Source organism: Meles meles, chromosome 15, assembly GCF_922984935.1.
Source record: "Meles meles chromosome 15, mMelMel3.1 paternal haplotype, whole genome shotgun sequence".
Classification (NCBI taxonomy): Eukaryota; Metazoa; Chordata; class Mammalia; order Carnivora; family Mustelidae; genus Meles; species Meles meles.
In genome coordinates, this window is record NC_060080.1 from 15325991 (window position 1) to 15349939 (window position 23949).

The following is a 23949-nucleotide window of genomic DNA, read 5'->3' on the forward strand; positions in this document are numbered from 1 at the left end:
TAAATTATCTCAAAGAACACCAGAAAAATATTATCCCTGAAAACATCAGTTAGACTTACCAGCTTGTGCTGCTGCTGAACTAATTAAAACAGGTGTTGGAGCCATTAAACGAACTGGAGCTCCAAGGCCAGTTCTTGCTCCAGGGCCAACCACTAAGGCACCAGTCTGATCATAATAGGCAGTTGGAGCTAGTACTTGATAGCCTAGATAATATTAAAATAAATGTTTACTAATGAAAACATTATAGAAACATGCATGTCTATTTACCCCTGCTTTTGTGTTTATCAACCAGAAAATATCACATACTATTAATATAAAATCATTAAGTAGTTATAATATGAAAAGCAAACACACCCAGGAAGGTATTATTTACTAAATATATGGAAACATGACAGAGTGTGAGTAAAATTGTTTTCTCTAAATTTTAAGAGCTGCCTTCCACTTATGGACCACAGAATGTTGAGGTACCTTCTTTGATACAGAAACTACCAGCTATCAAGCACGGATATTTGAAAAATATTACCTAATAGTTCTGAGAGGAGGAAAGACTAATGCATGCAAGGCAGAACACTGTAAGAATTGTTTATTATGCAATTTTAATAAAGCTCTAAATGCTTCATTACCAGCGTTCAATTAGATTTTCATTTGTAAGCATCCATTTAAAAACTTAAGTCATGATGTAACAGATACTTTAAAATTGTACGGTAACTCTTTTTGTAAAGGTTCTCAAGCTAAAGTTGCTAAAAATCATGGAGGCATTAGTTTTAGGATAGCCTTAAGCACAAGGCAGGTGACAATTTGCACTATTCGGAACTAGAGGAGAGTGAGGTCTACATCTTAGCAGTCTTTGTAAGTGGGGATTCCTTATCTTAACTACAGAGCAGAAAGGAACTACTGTGAACAGAAAAGTGACTACTCTGCCAATTCTCCCAAGGATAGTATATAACAAGTACCACTCTATAGGCACAGGAGAGAAGTTAAGTACATACAGAAGATACTTTAAGAAGGAAAGCTTCTCCCCTCCCAGAAGTCAGTTTGAGAAAGGCTGTCTTATACTGCGACAAGGATTCAGGCTCAGCAGTCTGACAACCATTTGCAAAAAGGCACTGGCAACCTCTGATAGGGCTTTTTTTTTTTTCATTTATTTGACAGAGAGAGATCCCAAGTAGTCAGAGAGGCAGGCAGAGAGAGAGGAGGAAGCAGGCTCCCTGCCAAAGAGCGAGCCCGATGCGGGGCTCGATCCCAGGACCCCGAGAGCACAACCTGAGCTGAAGGCAGAGGCTTTAACCCACTGAGCCACCCAGGCACCCCAACCTCTGATAGTTTTAAGTTCAAACAATACCTTCCCCACAAGGGCCAACACTTTCACATGCAAAGGTTGCTTTTAATTAAATACAGTAATTCTGACTGTTTTTGCAATGTTTCATTATAAACGAATAGACATATAGGGCAAATCTAGGAGGGAATGCAGAGCTTTCAAGCCCTCTCCTCACAGAATAATTCTGGTGATAAATCTGAGAAAAGATTATTCGATATCCAATGGGAGATGTCAAAGAGAAGTCATGACTTTAGGGACGCCTGAATGGCTCAGTTACTGGGTGTCTGCCTTCAGCTCAGGTCATGATCCCTGGGTCTTGGGATCGAGGCCCACATCAGGTTCCTTGCTCAGTGAGGAATCTGCTTCTCCCTCTGCCTCCACCCCCCTCCACCCTGTCTCTCATGAATGAATCAGTAAAATCTTAAAAATAAATAAATAAATAAACAAAAGTCCTGACTTTAGAATACCACGCTGGAGCTATAAAGGATGAAATCACCAAGAAAATTAAAAAGAGATCTATGGACAGAGAACTTCACATTAAGAGGTTGGAGAGAGAAGGAATCAGGGAAGAAACCATGAAGGAATAGCCAGTAAGGATGAAAGAAATTGAGAACAATGTGGCCTCTTCTAGGCCAAAGGATAAAGAATTTCAGTGAAGGCTCAATGATCAAAAATGTCAAATGCTGCTAAAAGCTATTAAGAGTTCCGAACTGACCAATGGGATTAGCGACATGGATGTCATTACAGTAAGGGATGAAAGCCAAACTGTGGTAAACTGAGTCAAGAATGGAAGAACCACAAACAAGGACAGACAATGCTTCTGAGGAGTTCTGCTGTAAAAAGAGCCATAGGGGAGAAAGCGGATGCTGAGAGTTAATTTTCTTTCAAGTATAGAAGATGTACTCTACTAACAAAGCACAATACTTTGTGTTTAAGAATTTACTGTTATTTTGAAATAAAACAGAGTACAAAACCGAAAAGTACAATATGACAACAACAACAAAAAACTGTAACCACCATCCAAGAAATAGAAAACTGCCCAGAATCCTATCCCTCTCACGTCCCTGCTCTACCATAATCTCAATGTTACACACTACTCTACTACTCATAAATGCCTCCCTCCTTAACCATCATTTGTTGTGGTTTATTTAAAAATTTACATGTATGTATAGACATATACATTTCCATTATAGTACAGCACCTTGCTGGATCCATACCACAATGCCTTCATCTGTTCTACATTTACATCGTTCCCTGTTTGGGGACACTGCCAATAGTACCACTGTAAACACTGTGGTACTTGTATCCTGGTACATAAAATATGCAGACTTTTCTACTCCAAGGTATGTCATCTAAGGAGTTGACACATTGATTGTGCAAATTTGCACTCTTACTACTTTGGTATTTCAACTGCTCTGTCATTAACACCACTTTATATTCTTAGACTTTTAAATGTGGCTAATCTGGAAGATAAATAGAAGTAATTTGTTGTGGTTTTGATTGCTTCCTATAAGGAGGTTGAGCAACTTTTCAAATGCCAACTGGACATCTGGATTTTCCCTTGGAAGGGGCTTGTTCAAGTCTTTTACCCATTTTCCTATTGGGCTGCCTTATCTTACTAGTTTAGAATTCTTTATGTTGTATCTAAGTCTTTCACTATTCTAATATGTAGCAAATATCTTTTTCCATTCCTAGTCTGACCTCCTATTCTCTTTACAGCGACGTCTGCGGTAATGGTGTCAAATTTATTATTTCCTTTATTTTTATATAAATAAATCCCCTATATTCTAATTGCTTTAAAATTCCACTTTTCATATATACGTCTAAAAATCCAAATGGAGTTGGTTATTTAACACAAAGTAGGGCTGAGGTTCAGTTTCATCTTATTTCCTAATCAACTGTATTTCACCTTTCTTATTAAACAAGTTATAACCTCCTTACAGCTTTGTAGGGTTTCTTTGCTCTTACGTGTCATTTCTCTGGGGAGCTTATCTTTGAGGTCTCTACTCTGTTCCACTGGTCTGTTTCTCTATCCATGAAGTAATTTAACTGCAGCTTTAGAATAAGTCTGACTCCAGAGTAAGTCAGAATAAAGCAAGTCCTTTTACTTATTTAAGACTGTGGCATTACCTTGATTGACCCCTTGCATTTTCATTAAATTTTCGTACCAGCTGTCAAAATACCATAGGAAGAACTGTTAGCAATTCTGTTTGGAAATGACTGAAACTACAGGTTAATAGGGGGAGAAGTGACATATTTAAAGTATCGACCTATCCAGAAGTATCTCTGTTTAGGCATCCTTTAATGTCTAAGCAAACCTGCTTCCCAGAAAACACACTTCCCATAAAAAATTTTTTAAATTTATGGGCGCCTGGGTGGCTCAGTTGATTCAGCAAATTTTGGGGGAGTAAGAGCATGCGGGGGCGGTGTTGGGGTGAAGACCAGAGGGAGAGGCTGAAACAGACTCCCTGCTGAGCAGGAAGCCCCATGAAGAGAGAGATACAGTGAGAGAGGGAGAAACAGGCTCCCCACTGAGAAGGAGCCTGACTTGGGGCTAGATCCCAGGGCCCTGGGATCATGACCTGAGCCGAAGGCAGACTCTTAACTGACTGAGACACCCAAGTGCCCCCCAAAATATTTGGTTATGTTTAAGGATTTGTAATTTTTTTTTTTAAAGATTTTATTTATTTATTTGACAAAGGATTTGTAATTTTAAAGCAGATTTTATGAAGAGATGAAGACTAAGAAGAATTACGGTAGAATGATTTTTACTTTCCAATCAATATAAATTTACATGTTTTTATTTCTACTTAATACTGAAGTTACCTTTTATGTTTCAAGTTTTTATTTGAATTCTAGTTAACGTATAGTGTAATATATTGGTTTCAGTAGAATTTAGTGACTCATCACTTACATACAATACCCAGTACTCAGCATAAGTGCCTTTTTTTTTTTTTAATGATTTATTTATTTGACAGAAAGAGATCATAAGTAGGCAGAGAGAGGGTGAAGCAGGCTCCCCGCTGAGCAGAGACCCAGATGTGGGGCTTGAACCCACGACCCGGGGATCATGACCTGAGCTAAAGGCAGAGGTTTTAACCCAGTGAGCCACCCAAGCGCCCCTACAAGTGCCGTCTTTAATACCCATCCCTCCAGCCACCCTCAGTGTGTTATTAACAGGAGTCTGTCTTATGGTTTCCCTTTTTTTTCCCCTTACCACATGTTCATCTGTTTTGTTTCTTAAATTCCACATATAACTGAATCATATGGTATTTATCTTTCTCTGGTTGACTTATTTCACTTAGTATAATACACTCTAGCTCCAACCACATCATTGCAAATGGCAAGATTTCATTCTTTCTAACGGCTGAGTAATATTCCATCGTGTGTGTGTGGGTGTATACACACATCTTCTTTAATTCATCATTCAATGGGCATCTGGGCTCTTTCCATAGTTTGGCTATTGCTGATAATGCCACTATAAACATCAGGGTGCACGTACCCTTTGAATCAGTATTGCTGCATCCTCTGAGCAAATACCTAGTTAGTGCAATTGCCGGATCACGGGGTGGCCCTATTTTTAACTTTTTGAGGAACCCTCCTTACTGTTTTCCACATTGGCTGCACCAGTCTGCAGTCCCACCAGCAGTGTATTGGAGTTCCCCTTTCTCTGCATCCTCACCAACATGTTTCCTGTATTGTTAAATTTAGCCATTCTGACAGGTATGAGGTGGTTTCTCTTTGGAGTTGACTTGTATTTCCCTGATGCCAAGTGATGTTGAGTAGCTTTCCATGTGTCTAGTATAACCAACTGTGTGTCTTTGGAAAAATGTCTATTCAAGTCTCCTCCCCATTTCACGACTGGATTGTTTTTTTGGGTGTTGAGTTTGATTAAGTTCTTCATAGATTTTTAGATACTAACCCCTTACCAGAAGTCATTTGCATACATCTTCTCCCATTCTGAAGGTTGCCTTTTAGTTTTGCTGTTTCCTTTGCTGTGCAGAACTTTATCTTGATGAAGTCCCAGTAGTTCATTTTTGCTTTTGTTGCCCCTTACCTCAGGAGATTTGTCTAGTAAAAAGTTGCTATGGCTGATGTGAGAGGTTGCTGCTGTGTTCTCCAGGATTTTGATGGTTTCTTGTCTCACATTTAGGTCTTTTCATCCATTTTAAATTTATTAGTGTGTACGGTATAAAAAAATGGTCCAGTTTCATTCTTCTGCATATAGCTGTCCAATCTTCCCAACACCATTTATTGAAGAGACTATCTTTTTTGCACCAGATCGTCTTGCCTGCTTTGTTGAAATGAGCTGATCATACAGATGTGGGTCCATTCCCGGGTTCTCTGTTTCGTTCTATTTATGTATGCGTCTATTTTTGTGCCAGTACCGTATTTTCTTGATGATTACAACTTTGTAATATAGTTTGAGGTCCAGAATTGTGACGTTTCCAGCTATGCTTTTCTTTTTCAAGATTCCTTTTGCCATTTGGGGTCTTTTGTGGTTCTATACAAATTTTAGGACTGTTTGTTCTAGTTTTATGAAAAATGCCAGTAGTATTTTGACGGAGTATACACTGAATGTGACAGATATTATTTATTTAGTATTTAGATTAGGCTAGTACTGTAAAATGACTTGGTAAGTAAACCCTCTTTTTCTATTCCCTAGAATTTTAAAAACTCAAATTAGGTGTGCCTGGGTGGCTCAGTTGTTAAGTGTCTGCCTTTGGCTCAGGTCGTGAACCCAGGGTCCTGGGATCAAGCCCCGCATCAGGGTCCCTGCTCAGTGGGAAGCCTGCTTCTCCCTCTCCTACTTCACTGCTTGTGTTCCCTCTATCACTGTCTCTCTCTGTCAAGTAAATAAAATCTTAAAAAATAAAAAATAGGGGCGCCTGGGTGGCTCAGTGGGTTAAAGCCTCTGCCTTCGGCTCAGGTCATGATCCCAGGATCCTGGGATTGAGCCCCGCATCAGGCTCTCTGCTAAGCGGGGAACCTGCTTCCCTTCCTCTCTCTCTGCCTGCCTCTCTAATTGTGATCTCTGTCAAATAAATAAATAAATATCTTTATAAAAAAACAAATTAAAATAAAATAAAAAATAAAAAAACAGAAATGATTTCCTCCTCAAATACCTAGAATTCAGCATTTATGTTTGCCTAAAGATTTTGTGAGGGAAAATTTTGGTTACTCCACTGATTTTCTTAATGGTAATGGACTTCAGATTTTCTATACAGCCTCAAGTCTGGTAAGTTACATTTTTCTAGTTATTTGTCCTTTTGGTCTAAATTTTCCGTTTGTTAATATGAGATTGCTCCTAATAGCTTCCAATGATTATTTAATTTTTCTGATAATGGCTATTTATGTCTGTTTCAAATTTTTTGTTAAGTCAAGAGTTTTACCAATTTTATTAAGTCTTTTCAAAAAAAATAACTTGGGATAACTGACTCTTTACTGTAGTTTTGCCATCTATTTTATTCACATCAACTCTCACCTTTATCATTTGACTTCCTTCTTTCAAATCTTTGGGTTTATTCTTTTCCTTTTATAGTTCATATGTAGAAACTTACTTTCTACTGTACGCATTTGAGCCTCTTATAGTCTCCACTTCTATGTTGTTTTAGGTGTAGTTCATAAGCTTAAATTTTTAGCATTTTCATGATCATTCAGTTCAAAAGCTTCTAGTTTCTATTTATCTTTCTACTACTGAGCAAGTCTAAAAAGACACAGGGGCTTAAAAAAAAAAAAGTCATGGCCTCCACATTCATGAAACTGTATAGTAGAGGAGGTAATGTACTATTTCCTTAATTCTAAGATGCCACTTTAAGACATGACACTGATCTACTAAACTACCTTTCAGGGAGAAATAGAAAAAGCTATTCCACTTTAAGACATTTTCTACCTTTACACATGGTAATAAGTGCAGACTAAAGAAAATAAATCACAAATATAGCTAAATGAAATGCAAGGCAGACAGCAGTACTAAAGAAAGGTGCAAGTTATGTGCTACAGAAGGGAAAAGGAAGAGTAATTATTGATGAAAAAGCACTGGTAAAGAGATTAAGAAGTTATCATAGAAAGGATTTTAAAGAATGACAAGCAAGGCTAACTACAAAATGTTTATTAAGCTACGTTAAAAAAAGGAGAATGTTAAACTCTACATCTCAATTCTGCTTAAAATGTATAAAAGGGTATTTAAGTGAAAAGCCATTAGTAGGGCTAGAGGCATAAAAGTACAAGTATTTTTGAGGGGCAGAATATGATCTAGTGTGTTAAAGCACAGGACTATAGAAGGATACTACCAATTAGACTGGGACTAGATCACTAAACTGTTAAGAACCAGGATGGTATAAACCTGTATTTTTGAATGGTAAGTGAAAGGAGAATAAAAAGATGGAGAGAAAAGGCTGGAGGCAGAGTTAGTGGGAAGATAAGGAAAGGGCTGAACAAGAATAGCAGAGATAAAAGAAATGAACAGGAGACAGAATGAATAAGAACTGACAAGTTACTTAATGTGAAGCACAGAAGAGAATCAAGAGTTGAAGATGATACTGCAGCTGAAACCAAAGGTTTCTAGTTCCAGAGGATAGTGGACAGCCTCGAAGGTGTGGGACCAAGTGCACCTGCCTCACTGAGGTGTGCAGATAGGGGTGTCCGTGGCCCTGGTTCTCTGGCCCACGGGCCCGGGGCCAGGTGCAGCACAGAGATTGCTTGCTAGCTTCTCTCTCCTCCCCTCAACCCCTTCACACTACTCCTAGGTAAAGGTGGCCAAGCCGAGGCCCCAAGAGCAGTGGTTTGAGCTCCCACTCCAAGTGTGAATTCATCTTAACAGTTTTGGAATAGGCCTACCTTCTAGTTTGTACTTCAACACTATAGCCGATGGGCAGCATAATTTTCAGGAGTCAAGAATCAACACTGGGTTATTTTCTTAAGATTAAACCTTGGAAGTCCACTTCCATGTAGCACAACCATGTGCAAACTTGAGCGTGAAGATGATCTTCCATCAAGGAGACCTTTCTCTTGAGCGCAATCAACATTAATGGTTTGAAAAAGAGACACCCCCCCCCAACATCTGACCAAACTCAGTCAAATTAAATCAGTCTTTCTGAACAAGGAGTAAAGCTGTACAAAGGTGGCCTGATCACTCCTTTCTGCTTGCACCACCACTGAGCAGCCCCCTAGGATGGCCACCTACATGGAGGTCGTGCCCTGTACAAGGGCATGTGACTGAGATAACCCATGACCACTGAAATCCTGTCAGACTCCACTCACCAAGCTGAGTTTATGGGTGGTCTATGGCTGTGTCTACTGAGACAATGTGGTTCATTTTCTAAGTTGTACCAAGGTACCCTGTATGGGCTAGGGGCAGTTCTGACCATACCAGTAGCACATCCCAGTTTTATCCAGGACTATATTCCTTACCTCAGATAGAATGAAGAATCTCATGAACAGATTAGGTTTATTGTAAAAGATGAAATATTTGACCCGACTTGAAATTAACTGTATAGATAAAACTCAAAGTATTACTATGGATAGGAATTATGTTTGTATGTATTTATATGTGTGTGTATCTAGTTAAGTGAATACACATTTGTATGTACCAGAAATTAGGACAACTTAAACTTAGTAAGTGTTGAAAATAAAACTAGTTTGGGTATTGGGGAAAAAAGAGGACAGTGGAATTAATAGGGAAATAGAGTACACAGAAAGGTAAGTAAATCTGGGAGAGAGGAGTTCATTTTTTGACACTGTCAGTTTGAGGAGTGGCTGAAACGCACACATGGTAATGTCCTATATGAAAGCAGAAATGTGTTAAGCGTCCAGCAAAGAATCCAAGATGTAGACATAAACTCATTTAGTATACTGGTGTCGGGATGATGGCTGAAAAGGTCAAAGTAGATAAACTTTTCCTGACAAAAAAGTATCTACTGGGGGCGCCTGGGTGGCTCAGTGGGTTAAAGCCTCTGCCTTTCGCTCAGGTCATGATCCCAGGGTCCTGGGATTGAGCGCCGCGTCGGGCTCTCTGCTTGGCAGGAAGCCTGCTTCCTCCTCTCTCTCTGCCTGCCTCTCTCCCTACTTATGATCTCTATCTGTCAAATAAATAAAATTAAAAAAAAAAAAAAGTATCTATTGTCCCAATATTGGAAGTTCAGTTCAAAGAGGAAAGTAACTTGGCCAACGTCACACAACTAAGGGATACAACAATTTGGCAGACCTGATTCCAGACAGTCTAATCACTAAGCCAGACTATCTTCCATTTTTAAGGAAGATACTTTCCATTATACACAGAGGAAAGGGAGATTGATAAAAAGCATGAGAAAGGTAGAAAAGTCAGGAGAATAAAATATCACAGAAGGTAGTATAATAGTAGAGGAGTTGTAGAGAGCTGGACATTGTCAGTATGATCAAATACAACGAAGAACCGAGAAAAATAAGAATGGAGGAAAGAAGGTCACAATTTGCAGCTGTTACTGAGTTAATATTAGGATTACTGCAAAGGAGTCACGGAAGCAGGGCTTAAAAGTTAAGTGAGGGGGGCGCCTGGGTGGCTCAGTGGGTTAAAGCCTCTGCCTTCAGCTCAGGTCATGATCCCAGGGTCCTGGGATCGAGTCCCACATCGGGCTCTCTGCTTGGCAGGGAGCCTGCTTCCCCCTCTCTCTCTACCTGCCTCTCTGCCTACTTGTGATCTCTCTCTCTCTGTCAAATAAATAAAGAAAGAAAAAAAAACTCTGCTAGTTTAAAAAAAAAAAAAAAAAAAGTTAAGTGAGGGGTAGAAAGAGGAGGAGCCCAGGAGTGCCTGGGTGGCTCCGTGGGTTAAGCCTCTGCCTTCGGCTCAGGTCATGATCTCAGCTCCTGGTATGAAGCCCCACATCAGGCTCTCTGCTTAGCAGGGAGCCTGCTTTCCCCTCTCTCTCTGTCTGCCTCTCTACCTACCTGTGATCTGTCACATAAATAAATAAAATCTTTAAAAAAAAAGAAAGAAAGAGGAGCCCAGAATAGTCTTAGCAGTGTCTTCAATAAACTCTCAGCTCAGTTCCCTTTAAGCCTTGTTTCCATGTCTCTCTACATCTACAACTTCAGCTTCACAGTACATTCTCAAAGGTCTCTAATCCACAATGGCTCCAGGAAAGCAGCTTCCCTGAAGCAAGTACATGGCTGGGGTAAAAAAAAAAAGAAAGAAAGAAAGAAAATGAGAACCACATCCATTCTATTATTTGTACTTCAGGGACCGCAGTATTAACATCTTCTCTTTATCCAGAGGGCTAGACAAGCTGATAAAATCTCAGAGAAAATAGAATGAATGCAATGAATTGAGAAATCCTTAAAAGTAACATACAGAAATATTCAGCAGCACAGAACACATAAAAGAAACCCTCAACGACATATATGTTCCCATACTTTAAACACATTTCCTAAGTGATATGAATAGGAAATGTAACTACATTATGATTAAATGGAAACTAGAACTCACATTTCATTAATAAGTAATCTATATAACTACTCATATACTAAGAGTGAAAAAATAGCATACTTAAAAGAGAAAGTGAGTCTTCAGGAGTGGAGAGAATGCAGAATAGGAAGTGACCTATTACCTACTGATATTCAAATGCGGCTTTAAATTTCACTTTAAAAACATAGCAAGTGGGGCACCTGGGTGGCTCAGTGGGTTAAAGCCTCTGCCTTAGGCTCAGGTCATGATCCCAGGGTCCTGGGATCCAGCCCCCATCGGGCTCTCTGCTCAGCAGGGAGCCTGATTCCCTTCCTCTCTCTCTGCCTGCCTCTCTGCCTACTTGTGATCTCTGTCTGTCAAATAAATTAAAAAACAAAAACTAAAAAACGTAACAAGTGCTGCTTGTATCGGATTAAAAAAATACCTTCCTTCCATTATTATTAAAGTAGTAACTTTATATCTGTAATTTTGTATAAGAAAATCTACTTCACAAAAAAATGTATTTTGTTGGTCCTTTCTGAGAGTTGTAGTCTGTTAATGGGAAGAAATTTTTATAACTTTCTTTGTATTAGGCTTTCATAGGCGTATTTTCAAAGGCACTGTCAGGTTATAAGTAACAACAGTTTTATGGGTGCCTGGGTGGCTCAGCTGGTTATGTGGCTGTCTTCAGCTCAGGTCCTTGGTCCTGGAGTCCTGGGATCGAGTCCTACACTGGGCTCCCAGCTCCAGAGGGAGTCTGCTTCTCTCTCTGACCTTCTCTCTCTCTCTCAAATGAATAAATAAAATCTTTTTAAAAAAATCAATAGTTTAAAATGCTATAAAATGAGCTGAACACAATGGAACAATGTTCAAAGTGGAAAATTTTCGCCACAAACTTCTCAGTATTAACAAAATGACTTTCTTTGGCTGCAATGGCAAACAGAAACAAGATTTATCTTACATGCCAACTCTAAACTGATTTTATTTCTTAAAGGACTGCTTCAAGAATTCTGGGCTGTGGTGAGTTGGGAGAATGCTATAGCTTATGCCATAAACAGAAGAAAAAAATGGGCACATTAAGAACCCTAGTACATGTATGCCATCCCTGCTAAGTCTCACAATAGTACTGATTTCAACTACTGGCATCTGAGCTCTAAAATACTAACTACAGTAGGCAAGACTCTAAAGATATTTCTTGATTTTTTCACTCTTCAATGTGAAGTGCCTACATTTAACATTTCAAACCTATGCAAACTCCTACAATTAACTAACTATATACCTGGCATGCCGGTAGCAAGACCCTGACCAAAGGCCAAAGTTGGATTTGCTGCTGCGAGTGATTCTGCCTGCTGCCCTTGTTGGCCCTGATTGGGTGTAAGAGGGCGCTGACCTGCTCCAGCTCGGAGAACCTACAAAGGACAAATGATTTCCTTAAAAATGAAATTATCAAATAACAGATAAATTTATCCAAGGCAACTCTGTACATATGATAAATGGTCTTTGGATAGTCTTTGAACATATTTATTACGTGCAATGAAATGCTGATTTAAGAATGAAAAAATATAAAATACTTAAATTCAAAAACACAATCACTGGCTCTTGACAACTAGAACAATCTATTAAGTAATATGGAGATTTTAGAAGGCCTTAGGGAAAAATTATTTCTAGTATTTGTGCTCTTTAACTTACCAATGTAGTATTAAAATAAGAGAAATTTATTTGGAGGGAGGAATGGCAAAATCTTAGATCATATTAATTACACAAAGATAGATAAACATTTCAGGACAAGGGGGATTCATTGTTACCACCACCTGTGTAAGCCTCACACATACGTTTGTGTATTGTTCAGGTAGTGTATTTTCATGTCTGCCCAAAGAATGTATTAAATCATGCTGTAGAATAATCTAAAGAACTGAGCCAAAGGACAGCTTTAATAGAATATCAAAATAGTATTCAAATATATAAAGGAAATTTAGACAAAATTTAGCTGTCAAGTAAACACTGTACTTGGTATTAAGTTGCTTCTTCGGTGTAATTATGAAGAATCTGATAACAAGAATTCTGAAATCAATAGTGTTTCCACATTTATTAAAATAGTTCCAGGAAAGCAGGGGGTCAGGGGTGGGGGACAGGGACACCTATATAATAAACATTTTCCATTTTAAGAAGTTAAATCTAATGTTTAGTGAAAGTATTTTCCTCTTGCTTAAAAATATAAAGTATGCAGGAATCCTTTCCTGATCAGATATATAGTAATATTCAAAATAGTAATTTAAGTACCGAGAAGAAAATGAAGTGCTAATTACTTGGATAGGGAAATTAGCACACCTAAAGAGGTGATGAAAAGAAAATTAAAAACTGCTAGAAATTTCAAGACAGTTTCATAACAGAAATGTAGAAATAGAATACATCCAAATCTTTAAATTCATATAATTAGAAAAAAATGTAGTCAATACACTTGTATACCAACTAGATACTTGGTACTGCATTACATACTGAAGAAGATGAAAAGACACAGATCTTGAAAACAAAGAACTCCTGGAATTTCAAAGACTCTCTAGGTATTAATTTAATGAAGGCAGGCCTATACCTGTTGCTGTCCAGGCTGAGCTTGTGATGCTGCTTGCTGATTTGCTGTGTTGTTTGCCGCAGCTGCAGCTTGTTGCTGAAATAAATTGGCTGGATACACCCCCCACGGAACACCGTAATACTGAGGTGGAACCACTGCTGGACCTAAACCCCACAACCCACCCCACCCCCCCAAAAAAAAAGTTACTTACATTTTATAGATAAATGAGGTCAGTTACCATTAGATCATAAAAAGGAACAGTATATTAAGACTTAGAGCAAATGTCCTCATAATCCTCTACCCATTTAACACCTGCTACATACTTTCTATTTTTTTTTTCTGATTCTATTAGGGGGACAGTCTCATTCAGATATGACTATTAAAAGAGAAAGTATTCAGGAGTGACAGCAATGGCCTTAATGGAGATGATAAAGCTAAAGTCAAGAGGGCCAATGAATTGACAGGACTCTTAGCAATCTATGCAACATTTACTGAATGCCAGCTGATGGGTTTGATTGATACTAGACAACACATAGTATTTTTAGGGAACATTAGATTTCTTAAAATTGTAGGGTTTACTATGTTCAATTCAAATTCTCTTTAAAAAGGTCATTTTCTGACTACTGAAAAGAATTACAACAATAAAAACACTTTTATCTTTTTATCAACAGCCTATAACATAAAAATAGGAAACATTCTAGTACCAAGCTCACTACAACTGTTATTTGAATTGTAAATCTTCAATTTAAAAATATTCTTTTTTAAATTAAGCTTTTATTAAACATTTTTCACATTTGAAACAGAATTAGTCACAATTCTCACAAAACAACTGAAAATCACATGAAGAAAAATGAAACTTCAGTGTTTATGTGATTAGGAAAATGGACTAGTGAGTCAAGACAAGAAAAAACGGGGGCGCCTGAGTGGCTCAGTGAGTTAAGCCTCTGCCTTCGGCTCGGGTCATGATCTCAGGGTCCTGGGATCGAGCCCTGAATCGGGATCTCTGCTCGGCAGAGAGCTTGCTTCCTCCTCTCTCTCTCTCTGCCTGCCTCTCTGCCTACTTGTGATCTCTCTCTCTGTCAAATGAATAAATAAAAAAAAACTTTAAAAAGACAAGAAAGAACTAGGTAATACAAAGCAGAGACACAGACATGTGAAAGCAAAGTGGGAAAAATAGAATCAATTGTTATTGCTCTATTCTACTTTATTTAAGGTAACATTTGCTTCTAGGAGAGGAAAGAGCATGTACAGCATGGCCCACCATTAGTAAGCTGATGAGTAAGATGTCATGATTACTGACTGATATAATAAAGAGGGCCTAAAATCCCACAGATATGATTTTAGTATAGCTATTTAACACGTTGTAAAGTTAAACTCTTGGTTTTACTTTGTTTTGGAGGAAAATAAACCCCAGTAAAATTGACTGAATCAACTAAAGTAAAAAGCATTTAAAAAATTTAGATAAAATATATTTCTGAAGATAGTTTAAACAAATCTATAATGAGAACTATTAACAGGATTTATGAAGGAAGAATACATTATCAAAACAAAAGTCAGACACCCACCTAGAACCTCTCTGTCTAAAACAGATGCCAGAGGCCATTTGTGGCTACGTAAGAACTGAAAAACTGGATAGCCCAAACTGAGATGTGCTGGAAGTATGATACATATGCAAGATTTTGAGGACTCTGCCCAGAGTGGTTCTGTGTGTGTATGTGTAAAAGATCTATTAGTAACTTAAAATTATATTAAAATGATATTTTAGATATTTTGGCTAAATCAAATATTGAAATTAATTCTATGTTTTTTTACTTACTTTATAATGTAGCTACTAGATAAAATTACATTATTTGGCTCACATTATATTTCTACTGGGTAGCACTGGTCTTTTGCCTAAGCTCAGAATGCCTAGAATGCTTACTCTCAAAACTAACAATTTCTTAAAGGAGTTTCTTTTGATTCCATAAATTGTATGATAAACCAGAACTTTACATACTAACATCCAGTTAACCAGCACCAAGACAGTTCATCCCCTTCTTTATGGAATCACATGCATATCTATACTAAAAACTACTGAGTATGACAGATGAGTTTCAGTCTGCTAAGCAAGCTATCAAACAAAAATTTGAAATTAACGCTTATTTTCTCACTTAATATTTTAAGTCTTGAGTATAAATAAAGAGTACCAAAGTCTCAAGAAAAGACTGTTTTTCGGTCATGACAGTAACTACCAGCAGTGGTGTTTAAAACGGTCTTATTCATCAGTGACAATTCGTATCAGTGAACAAAGTAAAAAAAAAAAACCAAAAAAACACCACATATACCCGGTAGTCTAGAGTTATGAAATTCAACTGGCAGGCTTACTCCAGTGAACATACATCTCTGTAGCTGATATTACCTTGTTTCTGCCTCTGTGACCAACATAATGACCCGTACCTAAGACTCATTAATTTGTCTCTATACCCAACTTAGTCTAAAATAACCTGCTCATAATCCTACAGAAGATCAACAAATTGCTTTGCTCAACAGGATGGTACCTGACCAGCACATAACTCTTCTTACTTATTTAAGCAATAAATACAGTTTTGGGTTTAAAAATATTTGCCCCCCAGCTTTATTGTTATACCACTAACATGTAACATTGTATAGTTTTGGCTTTCATTTTAGATTTTTAGTGGTAGTTTCAGTTTTGGCAGTTAGTTCTTTCCAACTCCAATTCTCCATTTTGCCCTTCAGTCGGCTTGCACATTTTAATATAGCTAAATAAACTACTTTCTAGATACTCATTCTCTCAAGATTGCTGAAGCTCCTTACCTCATACTCTCCCTGACATGGGTATTTATAGCACCTACCCCCCTGTTTATTTTATGAGAAGTGACTTTACTTTGCAATGTCTCTGTGGTTAACAGCATTGGTCACAAAAGGGAAGATCTGTGGTTGACAATGTAAGATTTCTTTTTAAAACTACAAAATTAAAATGTAAATCGCCTATGTACATGAGGAAAGAGTTACCAGGCTTAGGCTTTTTCCTAGCACTACAATGGGAAAAATAGTAAACTAACTCTCTGGAAACTTTAGCTCATTTTAGATAAATGTTTCACTTCCTAGGTCTTTCAAATTGACCAAATAGACAAAAATAAAGCTTATACGAGAATTAAAACTAAATCCATACTAAGCAACAAGGCTTAACAGTGAGTTACCTGCTAATGTTGCTGCTGCAGCCAATCCCGCCGCAGTGTATGGATCAGTCCCTGGAGGAGCAGCACTGATAATATATGGATTTGGCACAAATGCAGCTGGGGCAAGGCCTGCTGAGAATACACCAGCTGGGTATAAAAAGGGAGAAATAATGAGTGAAAATGAAAAGCATGATTTTCTTCATTAGGTAAAATCATTTCTACACTTCATCTGGAGTTGGGGAGGAGAGTATGTAATGGTTCAATTTCTGATTAACTGAATGAGCTTGGGCATGTAACTAACACAACCTCAGATTCCTCATTTATGAAACAGCTGTATCAGCACATCTTAAGAGGATTTTTTGTGAGAATTTAAATGATACTGAATATGAAATGACTACACAAAACTAGCACAACAGGCATACAATAAATGTTGAGAGCTAGAACTACTATTGTTCAACAGTAGTTTTTCATTAAATCTTTATTAAGCTGTACAATATGCTAGGGATTCAACAGTGAAGACAGATACGATCTGCCCTCACAAATCAATCCATCCAAAGAGAAAAACAAGCAAGCAAATTGGCAATTAGTATAAAGTACAGTAAGTGCTACGGGCACAGACAGAAGGGGTACTTAAGCTTCAGAAGCAGTAGGTAGGATGAAGTGGGGCTCTAGGGCAAGAGAAGACAAAACAAATTATAATGAGAAGGAAGACCCATAAAAATCTTCCTGGGTTATGGTAAGTAGTTTGGACTTTACCCCAAAAGCAACAGAAGAAAAATAAAGGGCTTTCAGCAGTACAGTGACTTTAAGGCCACTTCGGCATCTAATGTATGCTAATGTAAACTTCGTAAAGGCTAGGAAAAATTTTAAAATATTCATTTGCAGTACTTATTAGACAAGAGAACTGCTGGCATGGAGGAATCACTGTGTGTAATATTTACCATAAGGTGTGTCTTCTGGAAAATAATGGAGACGAGTTGAAGGTGAGGTGTTTAAAGTTGAAAGAGATCAAAAAGGTTCAATTTTAAAATATGATTAATGGGGTGCCTGGCTGACTCAGTTGGTAAAGCATATGACTCCTGATCTTGGGGTTATTGAATCTGAGCCCCACGTTGACTAAGGACATTACTTAAAAAGAAAACCTATTTTTATTTTTTTCAAGATTTTATTTATTTGTCAGAGGGAGAGTGACAGCAAGCACAAGCAGCAGGAGTGGCAGGCAGAGGGAGAAGCAGGCTCCCTGCTAAGCAAAAAGCCAGATAACAGGACTCAATGCCAGGACCCTGGGATCACTACCTGAGCTGAAGGCAGACACTTAACCAACTGAGCCACCCAGGTGCCCCCAAAAGAAAATCTTTTTAAAAACAAGATATAGGGGTACCTGGGTGGCTCAGGGGGGGTTAAGCCTCTGTCTTCCACTCAGATGAGGGTCCTGGGATCGAGCCCTCAGAGCCCCCATATCAGGCTCTCTGCACAGCAGGGAGCCTGCTACCCCCTTCCCCTCTGCCTGCCTTGGATCTCTCTGTCAAATAAATAAAATCTTTAATAAGTAAGTAAGTATGATAAAGAAGGGCACATAGAATATACAAACATGTGGACAAAAGTAACCTTAAGAAAAGTATTCAAAAGAAGCACTTATCTTAAAATCTATACCTTAAAATCAAGACTCAGAAATTTCTTTCTAATTACAGCAGTTTTTAAATGTTTTGACTGTGACCCACAGTATGAAATATATTTCACATCAACCTAGTGGCCATATATACATATACATGCTACAAAAATCTCAAAAACATTATCCTTATGAAGTTCTACCATAACCTATTTTCTATTTTTCTACTTAATTCTCCTTTCATTAATTTCTATAAATCTATTTAATTTCTAAAAATAGTGGCCATAGCCCACAGCACTGATTTCATGCACAGCCACAAAAAAGCCATTTGAAAAATCTGCTTTTAATGGAGGAAGAATCAAAGGGTCCAATAAAAATCCCTGCACTATTTAAAAAATCATTTCCTCAGAATGAGATCCTTAAATAAACCTGAGGGCAAAGGTTTCAAGATCTCCTTCTGGTTCCTCTACCATGAATTATCTTTATCACAGTAGAAAACAATGGATGCAATGATATTCATGTTGTCTCATACCACTACAAAATCTCCAAGCCAAGATGTAATTTTTTTATATTCTACATTTTGTGATTTTATTTATTTTTTAATTTATTTGACAGACAAAGATCACAAGCAGGCAGAAGGCAGGCAGAGAGAGATGAGGAAGCAGGCTCTCCACTAAGCAGAGAGCCTGATGCGGGTCTCGATCCCAGGACCCGGGGATCATGACCCGAGCCGAAAGCAGAGGCCTTAACCCACTGAGCCACCCAGGCACCCCTATTTCGTGATTTTAAAACACTGCCTTTCAAATCTCAAATACTACTGGAGCATACAAAATGTAAAGCCAAAGTCCTCGTGTACTCTTTACTGACCACTGGTTTATAGTCTTCTAAATCTTTCAATTTTAGAAACAATTTTAACAGCTTTCTCCACATTTATGTTAGATATGAAATTTCAGATAGCTGAAAAACAAGGAATTAGTTCCATCTAATGGATACATATTGAACCTTCTGCTGAAAGAAGTTTCTTGTTTTAAGCTCACGATTCATTTAAGAAATATTTACAACACACTAGACATCAAATATGCTTGTGTATTACATAAATATACATTTATATGTTTGCACATATATATACACAAATGTGCTTGTATCTGTTTTCATACATGCACACAAATAAAAATATACATCCTTCTACATTTTTAAATGCACACACACAGTCACACATCTTATACTGTAGACTATGATGATACATTAACATGTTTTCACTTGCCAATTAACCATAGGTCCCTCTCTATGTCAACAGATAATCTAGGCCGCCTGGATGGCTCAGATGGTTAAACGTTTGCCTTCTGCTCAGTTCATGATCCTGGGGTCCTGGGCTGGGGCCCCACACTGGGCTCCCTGCTCGGAGGAAAGCCTATTCTTCTGCTCCTTCTGCTGTTCCCCACCTGCTTGTGCTCTCTGGCTTGCTGTCAAATAAATAAATAAAAATCTTTAAAAAGAAAATTTTGTTTGTTTGTTTTAGGGGTGCCTGGGTGCCTCGGTCAGTTGAGTGTCTGGTTTCGGCTCAGGGCATGATCTTGGGGTCGGTCCTGGGATTGAGCCCTGCACTGGACTCTGGGCTCAGAGGCAGGTTTGCTTCTCCCTCTCCCTCTGTGATCTCTCTGGCTCTTTCTAATAAATAAATAAAATGTTTAAAAAATTTTAAGATAAAGTTCTCTCTGATAGACAAAGAACTAGAGATTAAAAAACTTTTTTAAATAAAGATTTTATTCATTTATTTGAGAGAGTGGGGTAGGGAGGGGCAGAGGGAGAGGGACAAGAAAACTCCCCACTAAGCAGGGAGCCCAATGCGGGGCTCAATCCCAGGACCCCGAGATCATGACCTGAGCCAAAGGCAGATGCTTAACCGGCTAAGCCACTGAGGCTCCCCTCTCATTTAAACTTTGTACCTATCAGGAAGAGGACTCAATTATCTCCAAGCTATTTTCCAAATACATTCTTTTATTAATTTGAGATGTCAATTAAAATTAAAATCTACCCCTGCACACTAAACAGACACACACTTGCACATGTGTCTACTGTGAAGTGTTCTTGTCTGTTATCTACTTGTGTATACCTAGGTCAGTACCACACTGTTTCAATCACTGAAAATAGTAACTTTTGACATATGGTTGTGTAGGTCCCCCTCTTTCCACTCTAGTTTTCCATTAATTTTCTCATTTTACTTTTCTAAGACAAACATCAAAAACAAATTTTAAAGTTCCAAAAAAATCCTACTGGGATTCCAACCAAGAATACATTAAATCTACAAATTAATTTAGGTGAAGTGACATCTTTATAGTTTTGAGTTCTCTTCAAAGGTCTGTGTCCACGTTTATTCGAGACTTCAGGAAAAGGTATAGTCAGCTATGTCTTGCACGTCTTTAGATACTGCTGACTCCAATGCTTAGCTTCTAATTTCTCTGTCTCTGCCAAGTACTGATCATTTTGGGTTTAGTGTTCTTGGACATTTCCTAAGTTTTTTTTCTCCAGTTCATTTCATCCTAGGTGATAGCTACTCAATAATGAAGCCCACCCAGGTCTTTTTACTTACAAGACTCTGACATGGTTGATTTTCACACCATTTTGTTGTTTCAAGATGATGATCTTTGATGGCTTTAAGTCCTTTATCTCCTAAGATTATGAATCACCTTTTAAAGTTCTTTCCGAACTTTAAGCCGATCTCAATAGACTAATCACATTTCAAATACTCTGTAGCTGTATGTGGTTGTAATGTAATAGTGTGGCTCCCTTTAAGGTTCCCTTATTTCTACATTTTGGGTGTAAATTCTACTGTTTGTTACACAACTGGCTGCTTTCTGGCTCATCTTTCTTGTTTGCACTGTGAATTTTGTTTGCAATACTATTGGAGAGATTCTCTTATAATCACCTGTGCATCAGGTGGTATCAAGATTGCCAACTACACATCACGAAGTTAAGTCTCCAAACCAAGTCTTATTTATATTTGTGACCTGGGTGCTCTTACTATACCCATGGTTAGCATGACTCAAACTCCAATCCTGGTGTGTGCAGGCCCTCTATTTATTTGCCCCCTACAGCCCTCTGCAGGCTATACAGTTTATTTCTATTTTACTCCCATGGATTACCTCTCAATTTCCTATACTACAAAACTTCCAAACCACCTCAACAATTCCTTTTCTCTTTCTCTCCCTTTTCAGTGTAGATATCTACTTATAAAAAATAAAAATATACTATATCTATTATCTCTTTCTGGCCCAGTCCAGGTGCAAAGCCCAGGTTGCTACCAATTTTTATATAAACTAAGAACAGTTTTAACATTTTTAGTAGTTGAAAATAGTAATAGTTTGCAACACATAAAAATTATATAAAATTCAAATTACAGTGTCCACAGTAGAATTTTATAGGAATACGGCCATACTCATTCCTATGTCATTTAAGGTTGTTTTTGTGCTCTAACACCAAGAGTTGAGTAGTTGTGACTGAAACCATCTAGCTTGCAAAAATTTTAATATTTACTATCTGCGCCTTTATAAAAAAGTTTGTCAATCCCCACTCTAGAAGAATCTTCTAGAGCCACACTGTCTATTACATTACAACCAAATATAGCTACAGAATATTTGAAATGTGATTAGTCTATTGAGATCAGCTTAAAGTGGAAAAATCCGTATCTGATTTGGAAAGCTTCATATGAAGAATTTAAATTTCTCAATAGTAAGTTTTATACTGGTCACATTTAAAATGACATTTTTGGATAGAATGGGTTAAACAGTCTATTCAAATTAATTTCACCTATTTCCTTTTAGTTTTCTAAAAATGTGACTACAAAAAAATTTAAAATTCTTATGTGGCACATATTATATTTCTATTGTACAATGCTGTTCTAAAACAGGCTTTCAGCCAGCCAAGAGATGACTAGGCAAACTTGGATACTAAGACTGATGGTCAACAATGAATATATTTAACTATGGAACAAAGATTAAAAGGTGGAGTCAATTTTGGTAAATTAAGCTTAGAAATAGTTCCATTTTTATTCAGGTTTTCAAATTTATGTGCATTGTTTCCCAAATGGCTTCACAAAGTTCTCCCAAGATTTAAAAGACAACATGAGTTGAATGTTACTTGAAATACTCTAAGGTATTCAAAGGGGAAATAGTTCTAAATTCTTTTCATGCAGTGATCATATTCCAAAATCTGAGAAAAATACAAAATATGCTAACTTAAGGATTAATTTCATGTACACATTACTGATGCAAACATCCTAAATAAAACATGAGCAAACTGAAAGACCTCATTAAGAGATTATATGAATTCCATGAACACAAGAATGATTCAATTAGAAAATACTTATAAACTTTAATATCTGCTATAACCAAGAGCTTCCACAGATACCAATTTAAAGATTTAATAAAAGATAGAAGGCCATTTACAAGGTCAGCAAAAGACAAAATACCTAAAAACATGCTTATCAAGAAATATGCAAACTTAGGTGATAAAAACTTTAAAGTACTGATAAACAACACAAAAGCAGACTTAACAAAAGTAAAGATACACCAAGTCCTGGTTAGAATACTTCATGTAATAAAGACTTAGATTTTCCAGAAGTTAATTTAAAAATTTAAACCCAATCTTCTGGAAGTAAATAAATAAGCAAATTACTAAAATGCATATAAAAAGGAAATTAAGAATGGAAAATTTAAAACTTCAAAAAGGCAGAGCAATGGGTATACTAGCCTGTCACATATTAAAACATACCATAAAGCCTCAAGAAATAAAAGGGTTATACCAGTCTGTATAGAAGACAGGAATAACTACTCTTTTTTTTTTTTTTAAGATTCTTTTTTAAATTTATTTGACAGAGAGAGAGAGAGAGAGCACAAGTAGACAGAGAGGCAGAGAGAGAGAGGGAAGCAGACTCCCTGCTGAGCAGAGAGCCCCACAACGAAGGACTGGATCCCAGGACCCTGATCCGAAGGTAGAGACTTTAACCCACTGAGTCACCCAGGTGCCCCACTACTCTTTTCCCTTAAGTTTTATTTATTTCAAAGAGAGAGAGAAAGCACCCACACATGCATGCACAAGCAGGCACATGCCGACTTAGTGCTGAGCCCTCTAAGGGACTCAATCTCATGACCTTGAGAGCATGACCTGAGCCGAAATCAAGAGTCAGATGCTTAAGCAACTGAACTACCCAGATGCCCCCTGAATCACTACATTTCTAATGAGGAGGACTAAGTATAGAAATAAAGGAAGCTGGGGGCAAAGAATGTATGCTGCTATTAGAAACCATCCAGAAGGGATGCCTGGGTGGCTCAGAGGGTTAAAGCCTCTGCCTTCAGCTCGGGTCATGATCCAGGGTCCTGGGATTGAGCCTGCATTGGGCTCTCTGCTCAGCAGGGAGCCCACTTCCTCCTCTCTCTCTGCCTGCCTCTCTGCCTACTTGTGATCTCTATTTGTCAATAAATAAATAAAATCTTAAAAAGAAAAAAAAAAAAAGAAACCATCCAGAAACGTGTGGTCACCTTTGATTAAAATAAAATAGGGATCTAGGAGACCTTCTTGGATTGACATAAAACAATACAAAGGTAAGGGAAGAGAATCAACTTAGTTTCTATCGCCTCCCCCCACCCTGCCCCAGCCTGCTTCCATAGATTATGATGTGGAGAATAGTCACAACTTCTCCAACAAGAAAATAAATTAAGATCAGCTAAAATCAGGCATTAAAAACAGTTACGTAAATCTACACGTGATAAAATAACACTATATATATATATATATATATATACATTTACCAATGTCATATTCCTGGTTTTGGTACTATACTATAATTATGTAAGA

General features: G+C 37.7%; 1 protein-coding gene across 6 annotated transcripts in view; it reads right to left on the bottom strand.

Annotated features, from left to right (window-relative positions):
• Positions 1 to 23949, bottom strand: part of PUM2 (pumilio RNA binding family member 2) — a 103741-nt gene that overhangs the window by 36475 nt on the left and 43317 nt on the right. For all 6 annotated transcript variants that reach the window (XM_045978854.1, XM_045978857.1, XM_045978856.1 and 3 more), the window contains 4 exons: positions 16509 to 16634; positions 13330 to 13472; positions 12019 to 12148; positions 60 to 203 (listed from right to left, as the gene is read on the bottom strand). In XM_045978854.1, the coding sequence (XP_045834810.1) occupies positions 60 to 203; positions 12019 to 12148; positions 13330 to 13472; positions 16509 to 16634 (543 nt within the window). The remainder of the gene's footprint in view (positions 1 to 59; positions 204 to 12018; positions 12149 to 13329; positions 13473 to 16508; positions 16635 to 23949) is intronic.